At 44.7% G+C, this 19079-nt stretch overlaps 2 protein-coding genes across 5 annotated transcripts in view; one reads left to right on the top strand and one right to left on the bottom strand.

The window, feature by feature from the left end:
- Positions 1 to 83: 83 nt before the first annotated feature.
- Positions 84 to 6073, bottom strand: DRC12 (dynein regulatory complex subunit 12 homolog). Of its 4 annotated transcripts, none has more exons than XM_078379728.1 (7): positions 5986 to 6073; positions 3687 to 3774; positions 3096 to 3152; positions 2381 to 2500; positions 1425 to 1517; positions 901 to 1031; positions 84 to 344 (listed from the first exon to the last, which is right to left on the bottom strand). In XM_078379728.1, the coding sequence occupies exons 2-7, from the start codon at positions 3748 to 3750 to the stop codon at positions 216 to 218; spliced, it is 594 nt and encodes a 197-aa protein (XP_078235854.1). In that variant the 5' UTR covers positions 3751 to 3774; positions 5986 to 6073; the 3' UTR covers positions 84 to 215. The 4 variants fall into 4 exon arrangements, with proteins under 4 accessions (XP_078235854.1, XP_078235853.1, XP_078235855.1 ...); XM_078379727.1 differs by lacking the exon at positions 5986 to 6073 and adding an exon at positions 3918 to 4020; XM_078379729.1 differs by lacking the exons at positions 1425 to 1517; positions 5986 to 6073 and adding an exon at positions 3918 to 4024.
- A 561-nt stretch (positions 6074 to 6634) lies between these two features.
- Positions 6635 to 19079, top strand: part of CBL (Cbl proto-oncogene) — a 43799-nt gene continuing 31354 nt past the window's right edge. The window contains exon 1 of the mRNA XM_072979273.2: positions 6635 to 7132. Within this exon, the coding sequence (XP_072835374.2) occupies positions 6986 to 7132 (147 nt within the window). The 5' untranslated portion in view covers positions 6635 to 6985. The remainder of the gene's footprint in view (positions 7133 to 19079) is intronic.

Raw genomic sequence — 19079 nt, 5'->3', positions numbered from 1 at the left:
CTCTCACCACTACATCACCCTGTCCAGGGATGGCCAGGACAATCACAAAAAAACCAACAACAAACAAACCACTCTGCATCCACTCATGGTCCACCACCATGCTTTATTATTCCTCCTCCTCCTCCAGAAATTCAAGACCCAATCCCAGAGTTCAGGTTAATCGATAATATTAAACTGGGCTGCACAGGAGGAAGATCAGTTGTATAAAAGCACTTTCAGAACTCCAGCGGGTTGAGCCCAAATTCCTTCAGCTGGTCTTTATACTCCAGATGGATGGCCGTAGCCTCCTTCTCCCAGCTGATCTTGGCGGTTTGCAGCTTGGAAACAACACGATCCAGGCTAGCCTGAAAACATGAGGAAGAAGCAATAGACCCTGTGGCCGTGAGCCCCTTGGCATGTGTGCTGAGGTCACGGAATGATAGGGGGGGATCTCACAGTTTCATGGCTGCGTTCCAGAAACACAAAGGGAACTCAGCAGCTGCTCGAGAACAGCTGCAAAACTGTTACTTAAGCCTTGCTTTAGGAACGCCTGTTTCCAGGGCCATCGGTTAAACTAAATAACCTTCAAAATGATGGCAATAACCTTTTGAGCTGCACAGAACACTTCTTCGGGCACAGATACTAAAAAAAAAAAAACATCCTTTTTATTTAAAAAAATGGGGGAGGGTCTGTTTCAACAGCTTGTATGAGAAGGTCTGACAGTCAAAGAGATCACTTAGTGCAAGAACAGGTCATGAGCCAAAGAAGAATCTACAGTATTTAGCATATCCCATGGTTGACAACATTGGTAATACAGTAGTAGTATTCTGTTTCACTGAGCTTTTGGGAATATTGCTTCTCCTTCAGACAACTTGGCCTCTGTAGACTAGGACAGAGAGATATGCACTCAGCTCAACTCACATGGAGTATTTTTTCGTATTCCGTTTCCATCTGATCCATTTTGTGCTGCATCTCGGCAAGGGTGGTGCGCTTCTCCTCCAGCATCTCTGCTCTCTCTGCCCGACTTTGCTGCGCTTCCTCCTGGCAAGCAGCTGCCAAGCAGAAATGGGGAGGAAGGTAGTCACATTAGCAGAGTTGTCGCTGTTTCATATCACACTAGCAATCATGGCTACCTCCTTGGGTATTCTGCAAACACATTTTTTGTGGAATACCTTTCGCGTGGGCATGTCTGTGCTCACTACTGACCTTCAATGGCAGACATTATTTATTCTCAAACACTGACTGGACTCCATGGTGGAAATATGTCTCATCTACCTATTCCGAAGACCCAAAGAGCAAGAAGGAATGGGTGAAAGCTATGAACTTGCTCTTTCTCAGTTTCCAAATGAAAATCAGTGACGACTAAAAATGGTTCGGTATCAAGGTGATCCTCTTTAAGGCAGAGAGGGTAGGGGTGTAATGGGGTTTAATCCCGAGAGGAATACCAAGCTTTTCCTGCAAGTTCCGATTCTCTGTTTCTAGCCGCTGTATTTGAGTCTCTGTCTGGCGCTGAAGGTGCTGGTACTGGCGGATCATCTCTGGAATGCAAGTGGAGAGAGGAAATAAACAGATGGAAAGGCAGAAGGGCCACCTAGAAAAAGTGTTTTTTTTTTAAAAGCATTATTTCTCTGTGATGTTTGACAATGTAACGTAAGCTGAAGACAGAGAGATCTCTGCTCCCAAGGAGCTTACAGTAAACCTTTCAATAGAGGCACAGGAAGGAACAGGGGAGGATGATTTCTGTATGCAAAATGACAGGCACAGTTGGAAACTGATCTAAATCCATAAAGCTAAGCTTCTGTGACTCTTCATCACTGAGACGGAGTCCTGCAACATTCTAAGGGCCAGTCGGTTCTTTGTACGGCGAACTTTCACATATAAAAGCTGACCACATCAGATGCACACAGGGAACAGGGAAGTTGCTGAACTACTGTGGAGAGGAAACGGAGTCGGTGAAGTAAGGGGGAGAAGGGAGGGTAACTCAAAAATGGAAGTGACCTAGGAAAAATTAGTTCTGATCACCAGGCTTATCAGCGAGATTCCCTTAAGGTCATGCAAATGCAGCTTAAAGAGATGTAATGGGATTGCAAAGGGGTGCATAACATGGTGATGCTGACTATTTGCAGCATATTTTGAGTGATCCCATAAGAGGGTGTGTGTGTGTGTGTGTGTGTGTGTGTGTGTGTGTGTGGGGGGGGGGGGGGGAGCAAGAGAAACGGGGGGGGGAGAGGGCTTTATGGGAGCTTTCCCTAATGGATATACTGTAATGCTTATAGCAGAAAATTGGGAGTTTGCCACGAAAGGATGAAAGAACAGACCCGTTAAGATTGGCTCTTGAATAGTCTGATCTGACCCCAGGGCTAGTGACAGAGTACATCACCCAATGTAAATACAAACACACCTTCATAAATATCTTTTTTGTCTCCTTGAGCCCTCTCCAGTTCTTCCTCCAGATCAGCCAGCCTCTGCTTCAGTCTTTCGCTGTCACTCATTGCTCGCCTGGCAATATCTCTCTGAAGAACTACAAGTTGGACAGTCATATGTGATGCCTGTTTATATCCATTCCGTTAAGGCTTTATTTTGTTTCTGCCCACATCTCCTACTGTCCCGTCTCGACACAAGTTATCTTTTCTGCAGCTGTGGTGCAAAAGTGGTGGCAAAGCATTTCTTTTACTTGGTTCACACACAGGTGTGCCAACGTCCAGGTTACACAGATCTACTCACCAGATGGGAAGAGGGGGAAAAACAACTAAACAGAATTCTCACCTCTCTTGGGAAGGGCAGGCCTACATGGTTATATGAAGATGCTTGAAGCAGTTCTTTGGTCTATTAGAGACCACACATACACATGGAGTTATTAGTCATTTTCATGAAAATGACCCATCACGTTGATGGAAAGAACAGGGAAGAAATTAGGAAAGGGACAAGACGCTGGCTCCTGGAAAAAGGCTCCCAAAAAGGGCGTTTAATGAATCTAAACCAACAGCATTTGGGTACCACCAGGTCAGCATGCTGCCTCCCACCCTGGTTTTTTTGACCCTAAAAATTTCCCACAGAGACCTGTCCCTCTCTGTCCCTTGATTACATCGGCACAGCACCCACAAGACTCTCCTCACCAAGGTGCTGCTTGAGAGTGTCCACTTCCAGCATTGTCTTCCTGTGCTGTTCATCATCTGCAGGGAGAGGGAGGTGGAGAGAGACGGTTCATCAGGAAACGGTGGAGCTCATGGCCACAAGATGTTGTGAGGATAGCCAACGGGGGTGGCTTTAAGAGGGGGCTGGATAAATTCAAGGAGACTGGAGTCATCTGTGGCTGCCTCCAATGACTCCCCAGAGGCATTGTCCAAACTTTGCTGAACTACTCTTTGAACCTGCACACAATTCAGAGCCTGGCTAGATTTCCAGGGGTTATTACCCCTGTAGCATGAAAAAAAAAAGGGGGGGGAGAACCCTGCACGCATGGACCCAGCTTGTGTTGGGATTTTGTCTATCTTTGCTGGATCAGTATAATGTGAAAAAAGGGGGGGGCACATTTCTGAGTCCAGCCGGGCCCTTCTTCAGTCTGAGCACTCTAGACGTTAAAGGGCACGGGCGAGGATCAGAAGCAAAGAAAGTCCACGAATCATCCTGATCCAATGTGCTCCCCCCCCCAAGTGACTTCACACAAATATGGTGTGGCAGGCGTTTCCCCCTTTGAGGCAGCTTACCTGGCGCAGTCTTTCTGTTCTGCTTTCCTGCTTTCTTCCTTTTGCCCTTCTTGGTGGGGGCCATGCTCCTCTGCCTCCCTTGTAGCTCCTGCAAAGAGGAATGGAAGCAAAACACGTATTTCACCCTTGATTTCCAGCAGAGGCTTGACTCAACGCAGTGCCAACTACTTTAGTGGGTACTAATTAAGAGAGCCCCCCCCCCCCGCCCCACACATCCATCCACCAACTCACTGTCTTTCCCATGAGTTGCCCGGCAGGAAGTACAAAAGCATCTCTGCCTGAGTGTCATGCGCAGCGGCCAATGCAAAAGGAGGGGAAAGAGCCGCCTGCTTTTCGGAAGCCTATCCCAGCTGGCACAAGCCTGGGTTCCCTGTGTCGCTAAGCAACCGTCCCCTTTGGCTGCCACGGCAACCTAAGGAAGCTTAGCAGGCATCAGCTCCAGCAAAAGACGCCTGGGAGGTTGCAAGTCAACACGGCCTGCAAGACGAACCATCTTTATTCCGGTGCGTATGTGGGATGAAAGGGACACAACATTCTGATTCAGTTATGGGGAATATGGGCTGGAATGCATTCAGTCCAGCCCATATTCTCCACAACTATAACAGATACAAAGACACAGAATAAGAGCATTTTGTGTCTATTGCTGATCTCTCTTGTTTTGGTCTTTTTCCACCGTCCAGCTTCAACTGGACATGCTCCCGATCAGGAATCGGGAGTGGGTGAGTCTATTTCTGTTTGTTTACTTGCCTTACTCTTGGAATTGCAGTAGCCTCTTCTGTCCACTATTATATAAAGAGGCTGGACCACAAAATTTTATGGGGTGGAGCATTCTCAGGGTCTGGAACGCCACACCCAGCCTTTTCGCTTCATTGCGCCCTCGTCCCTGGTCCTTCCCCTCCTGAGTCAGCGTTTCAAGGCCACTGAACAATCTCTACCCTCACAGGGCTGGGTTTTGTGTGTGTGTGTGGATATTTCTCCCCAAATTGTTTTTACACTTTTGTGCATACTCCACACACAAGCCTCCCTTTTATATCTGTGTGATGCAGTTTTGGCTATTTTGACAGCCAATGTAGCACCTGACAAGGACTCAGGAGACGTGAGTTCAAATCCCCCTGGGTGACAGGGTAATTAACCCTAGGTGGTCTTCTTGGACTTCAGCAGGAAAAAAAAAACCCACCACAACCTGTAGCTTAAAAGCTCTGTGCTTGAGAAGTTTCTCTTCTGCCACCTATTCCTTCCTTCCTTTCCCATCCCTTATTTCATGAAGGTCCTACACATTTCTTGCCCTTCTGGTTCTACCGAGGTTTTCACAAGTTTGCAAAGAGGAACCTTGCCCGTGCAAAGCAGACGGGGGGGGGGGTTAGCTACAAGGTCAGGAGCCAGCTTAGGTTCCCCAACGACACTTGGCACCTTCTCTTTACACACTCTTCCCTTCCTCCACTTGGCACTGGCTGTGACATCAGGTTGCTTTACTTGCTGCATTTCCACCCTGATTCTCCTGCATTAAAATCTCAGTTGCTCTCCCTCCCACCCACTGAATGCTCACAACCACCCTGTGAGGGAGGTCAGGCCCAGAGAATGGGATCAGCCCAAGGCGAGACAGAGTCCAGTAGGATCTGAACTCTGGTCTCTCCAATCCTAGCTCAACACCATCTTGCATACTGATCTTTGCCTTAATATTGGATGAGGATTTAATGTTAACCTCAGTTGTATATCCATTGTTTCCAATCTTAAATGTTGCCTTTCATTGTTGCAACTCTTAGGTCTTTTTCAAGGAGAAAGGCGGAGTGAACATAATTTAAACAAACAAACACCACTCTAACCACTACCCCACACTGCTGTTGAGTTGGTCCAGGAGAACTGGCGGCCTTCGTTCACAAAACAATCATTTCTTGGCAGTAAAACATTTGCATAACTTTAAAGGGCCTCAATGATCAGCTGCTTTTCCCCAGCCAGAAGCTCCTAATCTCAAATACTGCCCAAATCCATCATGGCCGCTGTCGGAACCACCGCGCAGTACTACGCATGCCCACGGCCGATTCCTTCCGGAGAGCATGCGCAACCGCCGACAAACCAAACCAGAGGCATTTAAAAAGAATTAATGGGCGGAGCCATGCAAATTAGAACCGGTGGGGCGTGGCCTTTTCCTGGTCCCTCTGGGCGACCGTTTCTCTCTCCCCCCCCCTTTTCAACTTCACGGTCACGTCACGGGTTCCACGCGCCGCAGGGAACAAGTCTCAAAAAAATCAAATGAGGGGCCGAGAGTGGGAATAAGAAAGAGAGAGAGAGAGAGAGAGACCGAGGGCGCGCCCGAGACGAGCCAGCCAATCACGGCCGGGTCTGCCGGCTCCGTATCCAACCTTCCCCCTCACCGTCGCGCCCCTTGGCCCCTCCTCCTCCTCCTCCCACCTCGCCCCGCCCTTTTCCTTTGAGCGCCAGCCAATCCGAAAGCGTCTCGCCTCAGCGGAGGAGGGGGCGGGACTTTAAAACATCATAACAAAAAATAGAGGGGGGAAAAAAAGAGAGAAAAAGACACCACCCAATCCCCTTCAAAGGGGGGACGCGGCTCTTAAAAGGCCCGACCAATCAGAAGCCGCCTTCCCCTCAACGAAGAGGCGGGAGGAGGAGGAGGAAACGCGGACGGAAGAGAGCAGCCCAATCAGAACGCTTCTTCCCTCAGGGGAAAAAAAAGCGGTGTGGGAGGGGGGGGAGAGAGAAGAGGAGAGCTTGCGAAACGCAAACGCCTCTCTTTCCTGTGGAGAGAGAGAGAGAGAGAGAGAGAGAAGGGGGGCGGGCCGGCCCCGCCTCCGGGGACCGTCTCGGCCAATCGGAGCGCGCCGTGAGGGGAGGCTCGCGCGCCTGTCACGGGCGGGCTCGCGCCCGGGCCGCCCACCTGAGGGCGCGCGCAGGCTCTTCTCTTCTCCCCCCCCCTTCTCTCTCTCAGAGCTCTTCCTGCCTGCCTGCTTGCCCGCCTCCCTCCCTCCCTCCCCGCTTCCCTTTTCTTCGTCAGTCGGGCGCGTCCCCGGCGCTCCCGGAGCCGCCTTCGTCGTCCTCCTCCTTCTCCTTCTCCTCCTCAGCCCGTCCATCCGTCCGTCAGGGAGCGAGCGAGCGAGCGAGCGAGCGAGCGAGGGGGAGGGGGGAAGCCGGGGAAGAAGCACCGGAGGCGGCGGCGGCGGCTGAGGCTGAGGAGGAGACCCGCCTTGAAGTCTCCCTTCTTCCCTCAGCCCCTGCCTTGCCTTGCCCTGAGGCAGCGGCCGAGCCCCCTCCACCCGGGCCCCGAACCGCCACCCCCCACCCCCATGTCGGCCCCGCTGAAGAAGGGCCCCGGTGGGCTGATCGGGCTGATGAAGGACGCCTTCCAGCCCCACCACCATCACCTCGGCCCCCACCAGCCCGGCACCGTGGACAAGAAGATGGTCGAGAAATGCTGGAAGCTGATGGACAAGGTGGGAGGGGAGGGGGGGGAGGGGCCTGGTGGGGGGGGGGAGAGATGGGGAAAGCGGGGGGGGGTAGGCTGGGCCAGGAAATTGTGGGTCTGGGGGCGGCGGAAGGTGGGGGCGGGGGAGGGAGGGAGGGAGCCCCGAGGAAGAGGGGGCTTGGGGAAGGGGGGGTCTTTCCTCAAAGGAACTGCTGGCGATTTCCAGAATCCCCTTCCCCTTCCTTTGCAAAATACTGCACACTATTAGGAAAGGAAACGTGTGCGACAAGGGAAACAATGATGCTTTAAGTTTAAAAAAAAGATAAAATTGGGAACGATCTTTGCTCAATGTCTAGTCACCATGCTCACCTCGGTGTGGAAGAAGCCCCGATGCGAATTGCAGCACAGAAAGAACAAGGACACACACGCCCTAATGCACTTCGGGGTGTGAACTTTTCCAAGTGTGTTTGCAGAGGGCTCCCTGCGTAAACAACGGGCGACAACATATAAGCTTAAATAATCTTAGCACTACAGAGGCTGGAAAGGACCCTTATGGATTGTGCAGCCCATCCCCTGACAAGGAGTGACAATTGGGGAATCGAATAACAGTGGTTGTGTAAGGGGTTTGTGTGGTCTGGCTTGTCTCTGCCTTTCGGAGGAAGGGTGAGGGAGGAAGGGTGAGGCTGCGTGGACTGGAGAGGACAGGTGGGGCTGTGACAAAAAGGTGCTGGGGGGCCTGAAGTGCCTGTGGCCCTCTAGGAAGAGGGCTGCCCCCCACCCAGCATCTTGTTCTTTGGGGCAGGGAAGCAGGCGGTGCCACCCACCATCACTCAGTGCACAGAACTCAACAGCAGACAAATTATTTTTGGTACATGTGGCAGAAAATCGCAGAAATACCTCTCCCCATCGCTGTTAGTGAAAGGGAAGTAACAAATTCAATATGGTATTATTTCTGCCTGTTTCATGATTCTGCAAATCTGTTGCTTGAGGTGCCTGTCTCAGTCTGCCTAATGATAGGGCCCGCCTTGTCTGGGATGAAGGATGAGCTAGAAAGAGAGCCGTGGAATGGGTCTGTCACAGGGATGAGGGTGCTGATGGATGGGTAGGAGGTTGTAGGACTGATTGAAGGAATTTTGGATTGGTGGCAAAAACTACAGCCTTGCAGTTGTGTATATGTCGTCAACATGCCTTGGCTGTTTAGGAAAGGGATACATGCTATGGATAGGTCCCTTGTTTAGGGACTTCATCATTTTTTTGAGCTGGAAGAATGGAGAAGAGAAATAAGAGTGAAGTGAGAGGTTGGGGTGCAACAGTGGAACTGGCCAAAAAAAATAGTTTGAGCCTTCCTCGTACATCTGTAACGGTATGGTGGAGAACTGAAGTTGGATTCACTGGAGCACTTTGTGGGAGGAGATATGATATACATAGAATTTTAAGGGCCAAGAAACTGGGCAACTAGCGGTTATGGTGAGGAGCTCTTGGGAGATGGAGGTTACAGTAAGATTGCAGAGTAAGATGGGAAGTGAGATTGAGGAATTGCTTGGTATGGAGATCTTGAATTGATGTTCAGTACAGACAAGTAATGGGTCGAGGTACTCTCGGGTTTAAGATTATGTGTGATGCAAAGGGAATGTAGGATGGCAAAGGACTGGGGAGAATATGTGGAATAGTAAGGTTGTTAATGGGAAATGAAGAAAGCAATTGATTCTTCAAAACAGCTCAAGCCCTTCCACTCTCGCTCTGTGATTTTTACCGATGTCAAATGTCATGATCAACAACATAATAGTAACAGTACATGATTCACTGGGCTTGTAGTGTTAATTATTGACCTTCTTAGCTGATGAAGGAAATGAAATAGAGGGAGACCTCAGTAGCGGACAGCTCAGAGTTGGATTCATAGAGGGTGGAAAGGATGGACAGTAATGGAAAGGGGCTGTGAAGCCTAGACTGACATACTGAGTGGAAGACGGTGGTGGTAATAATGGCTCATTACTATAAGGAAGCACATATGGCAACTTTGCAGTCTTGAAGGCTTTTATAATTAAGGGAACTGGAGACTTAAGGAATACTGAAGGCTTTTGTAGGATTTAGATAGGTGACTGATTTCTTAAGCTTTCCAGTTTTCTTGATCTTTCTAATAATTTATTCAGTTGGATATGCTCTCCTTTTGAATTGTCAGGTAATCACTCCTGCTTAGGATTTTAGAGTAAGTGCACTGACAATTCAAAAAGTGTAGCCTTATGGCTGGTAGATGAATATTGCAGGCTGAAAACAAGGTTAGTTATTTAGTATAGCTTTAAACAGGTGAATGTGGTATTCCCCCTTGAGAAAGCAGGGAGGCTCATAAAACTGATGTTGCTTTTACTGTATTTTAGTAGGCCATGGAAACAGAGGATTTGCTTGTAAGTTAGAATGCTATGCAGGTTTGGAAGACTTGAAATAAATGGCATTAAGCCATCTAGTTCCTTTTCAGAAGACAACATAAGTAAGAAGAGACATAAGTTTATAAGATGATGCATATTAGTACGGAAAAGGGGGCACAGAATGTTTTTCTTCCATAAAACTAGAACCAAGGGCTCAAACAGTGAAGCTGCTTGGTAAAATAAGGTGCTTCTTGACAGTCATCACTTTGGCCGCCATAGAGAGCTGTGGTCATGGGTGCTAGTTTAAATGGCTTTAAGATCAGTAGATACATCATGACCTCTGCCAGTGCCTAGAGAACCAGCCCCTCATCCCTAGCTGAACATAATTGCATGAGGATTAGCCTACGCCCATCCTTCAACTGCATGGAGCTCACTTCCCCCTTCCTTGCCAGAAATATTGCACTTTTCCAACTTCCTGAATTTACTTGCTTTTCTTCTGCTTTTTGTTTCATGTTTGCTAGAATGTGACAATGTGGGGTGTGATTTATTATGGTGTCTAATAATTTTTGAATCTTCATAATCCTAAACAATGAGGGTAAGACATATTTATGGAGGGGAAGTACCTCAGTGTCATTCAGTTGTCATTGTGAAGTGCTGCTGCCAGAGTCAGCAACACTATGCTGTGTTTTGAGAAGGTTGTTGTTGGTTTTTTATACTGTTTTTATAGTTGAGTTTCTGGAAGAAATCTGGGCAACCATGTGGGAAACAGGATGCTGATCTAGATGGGTTGTTAGTTTGATCTGTCTCTTTTCAGATTTGCCTAAACAACAGGAGAGAGCTATTGCAGTGCATATTTGAGTATAGAGGTTAGTACAGTACATTAAACTTGTATGGTGCTAAGCTATAAGTGAATTTATAAATAGATTTTTTTTTTCATTCAGTGTATTGGAGAGATACATAGAAACAATGCTATAAAATTAATGTATTGGCAAGTCTGTTGCAAATTAATTTTGGGTTGTGTCGTTACTACGCTTTTTGGAAAAGAAATATCTGCTATGAATATACTATCGTACTGCCTGAAGTTTCTGTTTGCCACCCATATTCTTCTTTTCCACCCATCCACTGTACATAGCCTTGTTTTATCTAGTTAGCATGAAATTTGACTTAATTTTGAGAATGTATCTATAAGGTTGTTCCATTGAATGTATTTTGAGAAAGGTATACCTAGTGGAGGAAGCAGGGCATATATAAAATTCAGGAAATGGAGGACATCAAGAGGGCAGCGTGAAAATTATTAAATAGATATCTGGCAGAAGTAGTCAGCACCAGATATAGCATGTTAGGATAGCTGGAAGAAGCCAAGCAAAATCTTTAAATTGTGGTATTGTCAGACAATGGTAAAGTCAATACTATTTGGAATAGTTCTCAAGTAACATTTTATGGTATCTAATTCTTTATCATTCATGACATGCCACTCCATCTATATGTACTTCCTAGTAAGTAAACAATATAGAGTTTGGTATACACGGCCCTTGGACTGTAGTCTTAATCACTTGAGTTTCGCAAGTTTTCCTGAAGAGTCGGTTTCATGTGGAATGAGAGGGGATGTGCTTCCAAGTACTGTAGGACTTCTCATCCTCATTCTCTTGTCCCCTACCCTGAACCTAGTGCAGAGGTTACTGATATATCTGCATCATAAGGAAATGCTTCTGTTTAGAGAAGCATTGTCAGCTGTTGACTGATTTACCTTAATGTTGAAATCTCATCTTCAATTGAGAGTTAACTGAACTGCACTACAAGCTGAATTTGAGCACTAAAGCCTGTTACTAGAATTCTGCTTTCCACTTAGATAGGTGAAGATAAGAACAAGATGGATTTTTATGGATTGTTGGACAATGTACTGTATTCTTGAAGGCTTTCACGGCGTGATCTGATGGTTGTTGTGGGTTTTTCAGGCTCTTTGGCCGTGTTCTGAAGGTTGTTCTTCCTGATACAGCGTGCAAAAGGTCAATGAACTCTACCCAGCCACAAGGATCAGGGACCGTTGCACAAAAAAGAGTAGCTAACGACACCCATCAATCACAGTGAGAGATAAGTTCTCCCCCCTTATCACAACAAAAACACGCTGATCACCCTATCTCCTGAAAAGGACAAAAGCTGTTGACACAGCTAGAATTACTCAACTATCCAACAAAGAGCAACAGAGCATGGACAGAGTTCCTACTCCAGTCCTCTGAAGATGCCGGCCACAGAGACTGGCGAAACGTCAGGAAGAACAACCTTCAGAACACAGCCAAAGAGCCCGAAAAACCCACAACAACCATTGATTGTTGGACAATTGTAATGTTCACTTCTGTGAGTGAAAACTGACCACAGATTTTATGATTGGGGAATATTTAAATCTCCAGATCTTTGGAATAGAATTCTCTAGTACTTTGTCAATGTGTGTGCTAGGCAGGGTCTTCTAGAATTGAAGTCCAAAGCATCTTGGATGGTCAGGGTATTTCCATTCCTGATCTGGGTAGGTTTCTCCTAACAATAATTTGAAAATGCTGAAAGTTCATTTCTCAAGGCCCACAGTGATCTATTAAGTAAAGAATAAAGGTGGTACCTATGAAATATAGTTTCGCAGCATAGCTATGCAAAATGCAGGATGCATTTTTTGCACCTGCTTTCCTGCATGTGCGAATAGCATTTTTGAATGGAAGTTTTATGCATGTCTGTTTGCTTACCTAGACTAGAAAAGAATTTGTTCAGTAGTGAGAATGATTGCCATCCCAGCTGCTTTGTGTTGCTTAATAAAAATGGGAAGTACAGTATTTCTGGCACCCTGACAATTCCCTTTTTGCTGGCTGAGTTTTTCCGTCAAGCTGACATGACCAAGAGATGCTACTGTTGGTAACCCAAATATGGCTTGCTTCTGGCAGGTTGTAGGATTATATCCACAAGCACAATGGGCAGACATTTAAACATTTAATGTGCTGAAGAAACATTTTTGCAGGCTCTGGGATCCCCAATGCCTGGGAAGAAAAGATCAAAAAGGGAACAGACATGAAGGCAATGTTTATACCATGAATGCATTTTAATCTGGTTTTCATCCTGTTCAGCTGTTGTGGCTTCAATGAGACCTGGTAAATATAGTCTTTTCAGAGTGAGGATTATTTGTTTGGAAATTTCTAATCTTCTCTCAAAACTGCTGTTCCCAAGCTTCCTTGTGAGAAACTGTAACAGAGGTTGGCTCCGACTTGGGCTGTGGGTTCACCTTACTGAACAGCACAATGCTAGGAGGATGCTTAAAATGGCCCTTAATGGCTAGAATCGCATTGTACAACTCTACATGGTACATTTGTGATTATGTCATCAACTACAGTCATTTGTAGGGATTAAAAGTTTCCTGTCCTCTTCCCAGGGACCAGCAATGGTGATTTTTGGGCATTAAAATTGCTGTCCTTGTTCTTTAGCTCTCAAAAGCTTCCTTAGAATGCAAGAAATCCCTAGGGTTCCCAGAGAGGGGTGGTTGGGGACAAGACCATTTGAATTTCCACCAAATTCTTGGGGCTGATGGCCTAATCACAATTATGTGGTGTAAAGTTGGGCAAGAGGATTTTGGCCAATGTTTCTAACAGTGGGTGTGTACATGAACCGACAGTCTTACATGTTTTAGGCTGTTCTGTCATGTTTTAATTTCCTGTTGGTTGTTTCGAATGTTGGGGAAGCTAAGGTTGCCCCCAGTTCTTGTTTGTAGAGTAAAGTTATTTTTTATTAATATAATGCAATTGATGCCATCAAGTTCCAAATTGTGAAATAAAGGAAATATAAGACTTTGAAGTTTATCATTTTGTTTTCACTCTAATGAACAAGTTGCAAGTTCTTACCTGGAACTCAACTATTACATCTACTTTGTCAAATTCTTGCTTTCATTGCAGGGCCTTTTGAGTTTGAAATGGTTGGTTATTTATGCATCCCATTTCCTCCTCTTTCTTTTGATATTATTTTCAAATCTGCCATAGATTTTTGTTGCGAAAGCTGACTTTTATGTTTTTGTTTTTCTCTTTTTACACTTGGAACTAATTTAGTGACACATCAGGATAGAGTCTTGGTCAACACTCACATTAAAGCAATTTTATAATTAATTTCACAGTTTCAGTAGAAGTGACAGCTTTGTAAATTCATGTTTCTAGAAAATGTGAACTGCATGGATTAGATGAGGTAGATAGTATCCTTGGAATTTACAAGCAGACATTTTGGGATTGAGTGATAAATGTCAAAACACTAATGTATATAATGTGGTATGCTTTGTCAAATTTCAGGGCTGTGCCTTTGGCTTTTGAAAATATGCATGCATAGGTTAGTGGATTTTTGTATTTTCAAATGAAATTATCTCATGGATAGCTCTGTGGTTTAGATATCTGGCTGTGGAGCCCAAGCTTGGGAGTTAGAATCTTCATTATGCCTCCTCGGAGTAGAGCCAGCCTGGGTAGGCTTGGGTAAAAGTTGCACAGTCCCAGGACGCCCCCAGAAAAAGGGAATGGAAACTACTTCTGAGTACTCTCTACTTTGAAAACCCCGAGAAGGGTCACCAATAAGTCAGAATTGGCTTGACAGCACATGATTATTATTCTAGTCCCTAAGCACTGTTAGAGATTTGAAAAAGTCAAGCTGGTGTAATCAGATCGTATACACAGTGTGATAATTGTGTTATTTGTGTAGGTGTCAGTTGATAACGCAAGAATCTTATATATCAGTGGGGAATTTTTGGCCATGCACATGTTGATTATGTGCTCTTATCACACCTCACTATTGACTAGACTGGGTGAAGCTGATGGGGTTAGGAGTTCAGCAGTATCTGGCCCAGGGTTACAGGTTCCCTAGCCATGTATTATGTGGTCTGCTAAATGCTGACAATAGTTGACCAAAATTATGTGTCACATACAGTGGCAGATGCAAATATTGCAATCCCAACGCAGAGGCCTCTGAGAAATACTCTGTACACAGTGGTGCCTCACTTAACGATTACCTCGTTAAATGACGAATCCGCTTGACGATGAGGTTTTTGCGATCGCAAAATGATGTTTTAGTGGGCAAAATTCGCTTCCCGACGATCGGTTCCCTGTTTCGGGAACTGATTCTTTGCATTACGACGATCAGAACAACTGATCGTCGGGTTTCAAAATGGCCGCCCGCTGTGTAAAATGGCTCCCCGCTGTGCTTTAGGACGGATTTTTCGCTGCACAGGCATCGGAAAATGGCCGCCCTATGGAGGATCCTCTCTGGACGCTGAAGTATTTAGCCCTTTGGAACGCATTGAGCGGTTTTCAATGCTTTTCAATGGGCTTTTTTATTTCGCTTGACGAGGATTTTGCTCTACAGCGATTTTGCTGGAACGGATTATCCTCGTCAAGAAATATCGCAATGTGATCGCTTTTGCGATCGCAAAAAGTTCATCGCTATGCAGTTTCATCACTAAACGGAGCGCCCGTTAAGCGAGGCACCACTGTAAATGCTTGTTGCACTTTGCCTGTTTGCAGGATGGCATAGCAAAACAAGTTGTCTTAATTCCGCCTGCAGATAATGTAAGAGGAACTGTTTTTCTTTGCTTTGCTTTACAAGTTGTTTTCTTCTGTTGTATTCAGGCATATAGCATAACATTCAATACACTTTTCAATACTTTAGCAGGAGGTAGTATATTTTTGTGACATAATGTGTTCTTTAACAGTACTCTGTTAAGGAGCCAAGGAAAAAGAAGGATTGTATTTGCTTGTGCAGTACTGATTTCTCAAAATCGTGAATGTTATTTTTAGTAGTGGTGGTGTTCGTCAACTGCACATGAAGGGACCTAAATGAAAGACTGATGTTTTCCTATCTTTACCGGATAATCAAGACAGCTGCTTTGGTCTGGTTTGGAAAGGACGTTAAACTATAATGAAGAATTTATAAACTATTGCTTGCTGACTTACCTGAACCCACTGAAAAGTCTTAATTGTGGTAAGCAGGAACAAACTAGATTCAAGCCATAGTTTCTGAAGTTGGCTTGTTTCATGAACAACTGGTGTTCAGTTTGGATAATAATCCAAAAGGGGATCCAAAAGATAATATAAAATGGGATCAGAAACTCCTTACAACAGGGGTGGAAAAGGGGCTGGTTTTCTGTCAGTGGGATTCATGGACTATCTAGAATATAGACGAGACGTTTGGGTTTTGACATACTGGTGTTTTTCAGTTATTCATTCTGTAGGAGGTCCCTGCATCTCCCATGTTTCAAATTTTTGGAGGATACCTTATTTCACCTGTTTGAAAGGTGAATGGCTGTCCCTTGAATGTCTTCAAGGAGCAAGGATTCATCTTTTCTGGGACAGAGAGTCTGATGGCACCAGGATAATTAATTTGTTAAAAGCTTTTTACTACCTTTCTGGACTGTTAACTATTGCCAGGGTGATATTTATTCTGGGTACTCTGATTTCTAGAGGCAATGAGAATTTGACTTCTGAAATTTGTTCTTCATAAAAAGTCTTAATAGCCTATATATATATATCTGGTTATGACTTAACTTTTGGCCTGTGCTATTTCGCATTATATCTGGCCCGGTTTTTCTTAGAGACAGTCAGTCATGTGTTATGAAGTATTAAAATTACAAAGCATATTTGCAAAAAGATGAGTTAGTGCACTTTTTAGTATACATTAGAAGTCTCCAGCTTCTTTTCATCTTTTGTGAAGCCTGATATATGGTGGTGACATCCTTGCATCCTCCTGCCAGAACATGATTGGCTTGACTGTTCTCTGTTTCTCCATCTGTGTTGGAAGGGCAGTGCATGTTGCAGAGCCGAAGAAATATTCCAGTGGATTTTTCTTTCACCCCAAAGAGTAGGCCTTGATGCTGTCACAGTTTCTTTGGATTATAGCATTTCACATACAGTGTGCCTCGCTAGACAGTTACCCCACATGACAGTTTTTTCTCTAGACATTGACTTTTTGTGATCGCTATAGCGATTCGCAAAATAGTGATTCCAATGGGGGAATTTCGCTGGACAATGTTTGGTCCCTGGTTCGCAAACTGATTTTCACTAGACGACGATTTTGACAGCTTCCTCCGCGCTCGCAAAACAGGTGTTTTGGGGACCTAAGCTTTGCAAGACAGCGATTTAAACAGTTGATCGGCGGTTCGCAAATCAGCTTTCCTATGGCCGATCTTCGCTAGACAATGATGATTCTTCCCCATTGGAATGCATTAAACAGGTTTCAATGCATTCCAATGGGGAAATGCTTTTCGCTAGACAATGATTTCGCTAAACAGCGATTTCAGTGGAACGGATTATCATCGTCTAGCGAGGCACCACTGTATATCATTACATGCATGTGTGTGTATATGGAAGGAGAGGTGCTTTCAAGAAATGCAATGTTCTGTTGATTGTATGAAACTTGTCTTGTATGAGAAGAACAGAACTAAGGAGAGGCACGCAGGCCCATGTAATCTGTGAGGAATTCACAATTGAGCAATTACTAGAGCCAGCCAATGAGCCACAAAAGTGTGCAAGCATTGGAGAAGGCAGACTACATTTTAGTCTCCAGTGCTTGCAATGGGGAAGAAACATATGAAGTTCAAAACTGGACCAGATGTTGTGGCTGTGACATCTGCTGCTAGATGAAGTCCCACACTGAAGTTTGCAGAGGAATCACTGTTCCATGTGGAGGTATCTGATCACACTCAGCAGCATGTGTTTTCTTTAAAGAACCAATATCTGACCTCTGCTTCTGAAAATACCAAGGAGGTGGCTGAAAGTCGATTTTTCCTGCTGAGGAACAAATGATGATTAGGAGGCATGCTCGCTGACATTTCTCAGTAAGACACGAGTTAGAATCCATTCATAGTAATAAGTGCAAGTCTTGGCCAGTGTGGTAACTGCTCTTTTTGTGAATGACCAAAAATTCCGAGCAGATTACTTTTTTCCCAGAGTTTTGTGGCTGGTGATAGTGGATAGATTGTGTGAATTAATGTGTCAGTAACTTCTAAGCAGCACTTTTGGGTAATTAATCTAAGTCAGTAAATCCTTTCACCATGGGGAGATGAAGAAGCTGCTGTTTTGATACTGATCTGTATTCAAAAATGGAATTGGCTGTATCTTAAAATAATGCAGTGTTCTGGATGTGGCTTAGTTGCATCCTTTTAAAACAAATGTTTTTCTATCATATTTTATATGAATGAATATATATTTGTTTCTTACAGTCACTTCTCATTTTTGCTAGTTTGGATGCTGAGTGCTATCTGCACACATAGATCTGTAACATAAAGTGGCAGTTTGTGTTTGCTTGTTTCTACTTTATATTTATGATCAGTATAAAGAAGTGTAGTCTGGCTGGATAGCTTAGTGAGTTAGGTATCTTGCTACAGAGGCTGAGGGTTCAGTTCCCTACTCTGCACCCCAAGAAAAGCCAACCTGGGTGGCCTTGGGCAAGCTGCACAGTCCCAGGGCATCCTTGGAGGAAAGGAATGGTAAGCTGCTTTTGAGTACATTCTACCTGGGTAACCCTGAAAATGTTTGCAGTAAGTCAGAATTGACTGGACAGCGCATAATTACTGTATAAGTCACATAGCTATGTGTATAGGTCACATAGCTTCTGCACAGTAGGACAAAATAGTTTGTGCACTCACCAAACAGAGTCAACAGTGAGCTAGAGGATCATATGCTTGCTTATGGAGTATCATTTACATTTTTCTTACTGTAGCAGAAATATGTTTTAATTATATTCTGTTGCCATCATGTACCTCCTTACTTCTGATGGCTGGGAAAACGATTGAGTTAATATGAGATAGCTCTTTCAGATTATCAGAAAAAACATGTGATGAGATAGTCTTCCATGTGATGTTTCCTCAGCAGATCATGTAACAGGAATACTTTTCTGAAGCTGTCTGCAAATCAAAATCTTTCTCTTGTGTGCACTCAAAGATTTTGATAAGAGATTGCTTTCAAATATATAACCTCATTTTGGATTTATTTTTATGTTTATAAGTCTTATAAATTTTGTAAAGGACATAGATGTGATTTTACTTCTTACAGTTAGGAGATTTGCTGTTAAGCGATGACACTGTATTCCCCAACTTAGACATAAGAGTGTAACAACTTTGATCGTATATCCAAAAATGTATTATATCTGGGAGACCTTTAAGATAACCATAGGAGATGGGCACATACATTTTGTGATTATTGATTCTATCTCTGTTCACCTCATGCTCGGTATGTTCTCTGGCTTTCTTTCACTTCCCTGACCATTCAGCATTTCTACTTTACTGAATGCCATTTGCGTTACGTTGGCCATTGATTGGTCATGTATACCGCCAGTTGATGCTTCCTTTCTTCTTAGAAAGTCAGAGAACTGATGAGTTTTTAAGAGTTGGAGAGAAAACAACTGAGCCTTCCATGTGCCTGATTAGTGGAATGGCGAGAGTATCCTTCCTTCTTTCAGGGCCCTCTAATTACTTGCTAAAAAAGCATGCACCACTCTTGATTGCTTGTAGGAAACAGTAGCATTGCAGCAGATAGACAACTTAGAAAGATACTTCTTATTTCAAATTACAGGGTTAACCTTGTGTAGCTGTAGAGCTGGTGTGAATAGCCT

This window comes from Pogona vitticeps, chromosome 8 (genome assembly GCF_051106095.1).
Source record: "Pogona vitticeps strain Pit_001003342236 chromosome 8, PviZW2.1, whole genome shotgun sequence".
Classification (NCBI taxonomy): Eukaryota; Metazoa; Chordata; class Lepidosauria; order Squamata; family Agamidae; genus Pogona; species Pogona vitticeps.
The sequence above is the reverse complement of the archived record's forward strand: the minus strand, read 5'-3'. Positions and strand labels throughout refer to the sequence as shown.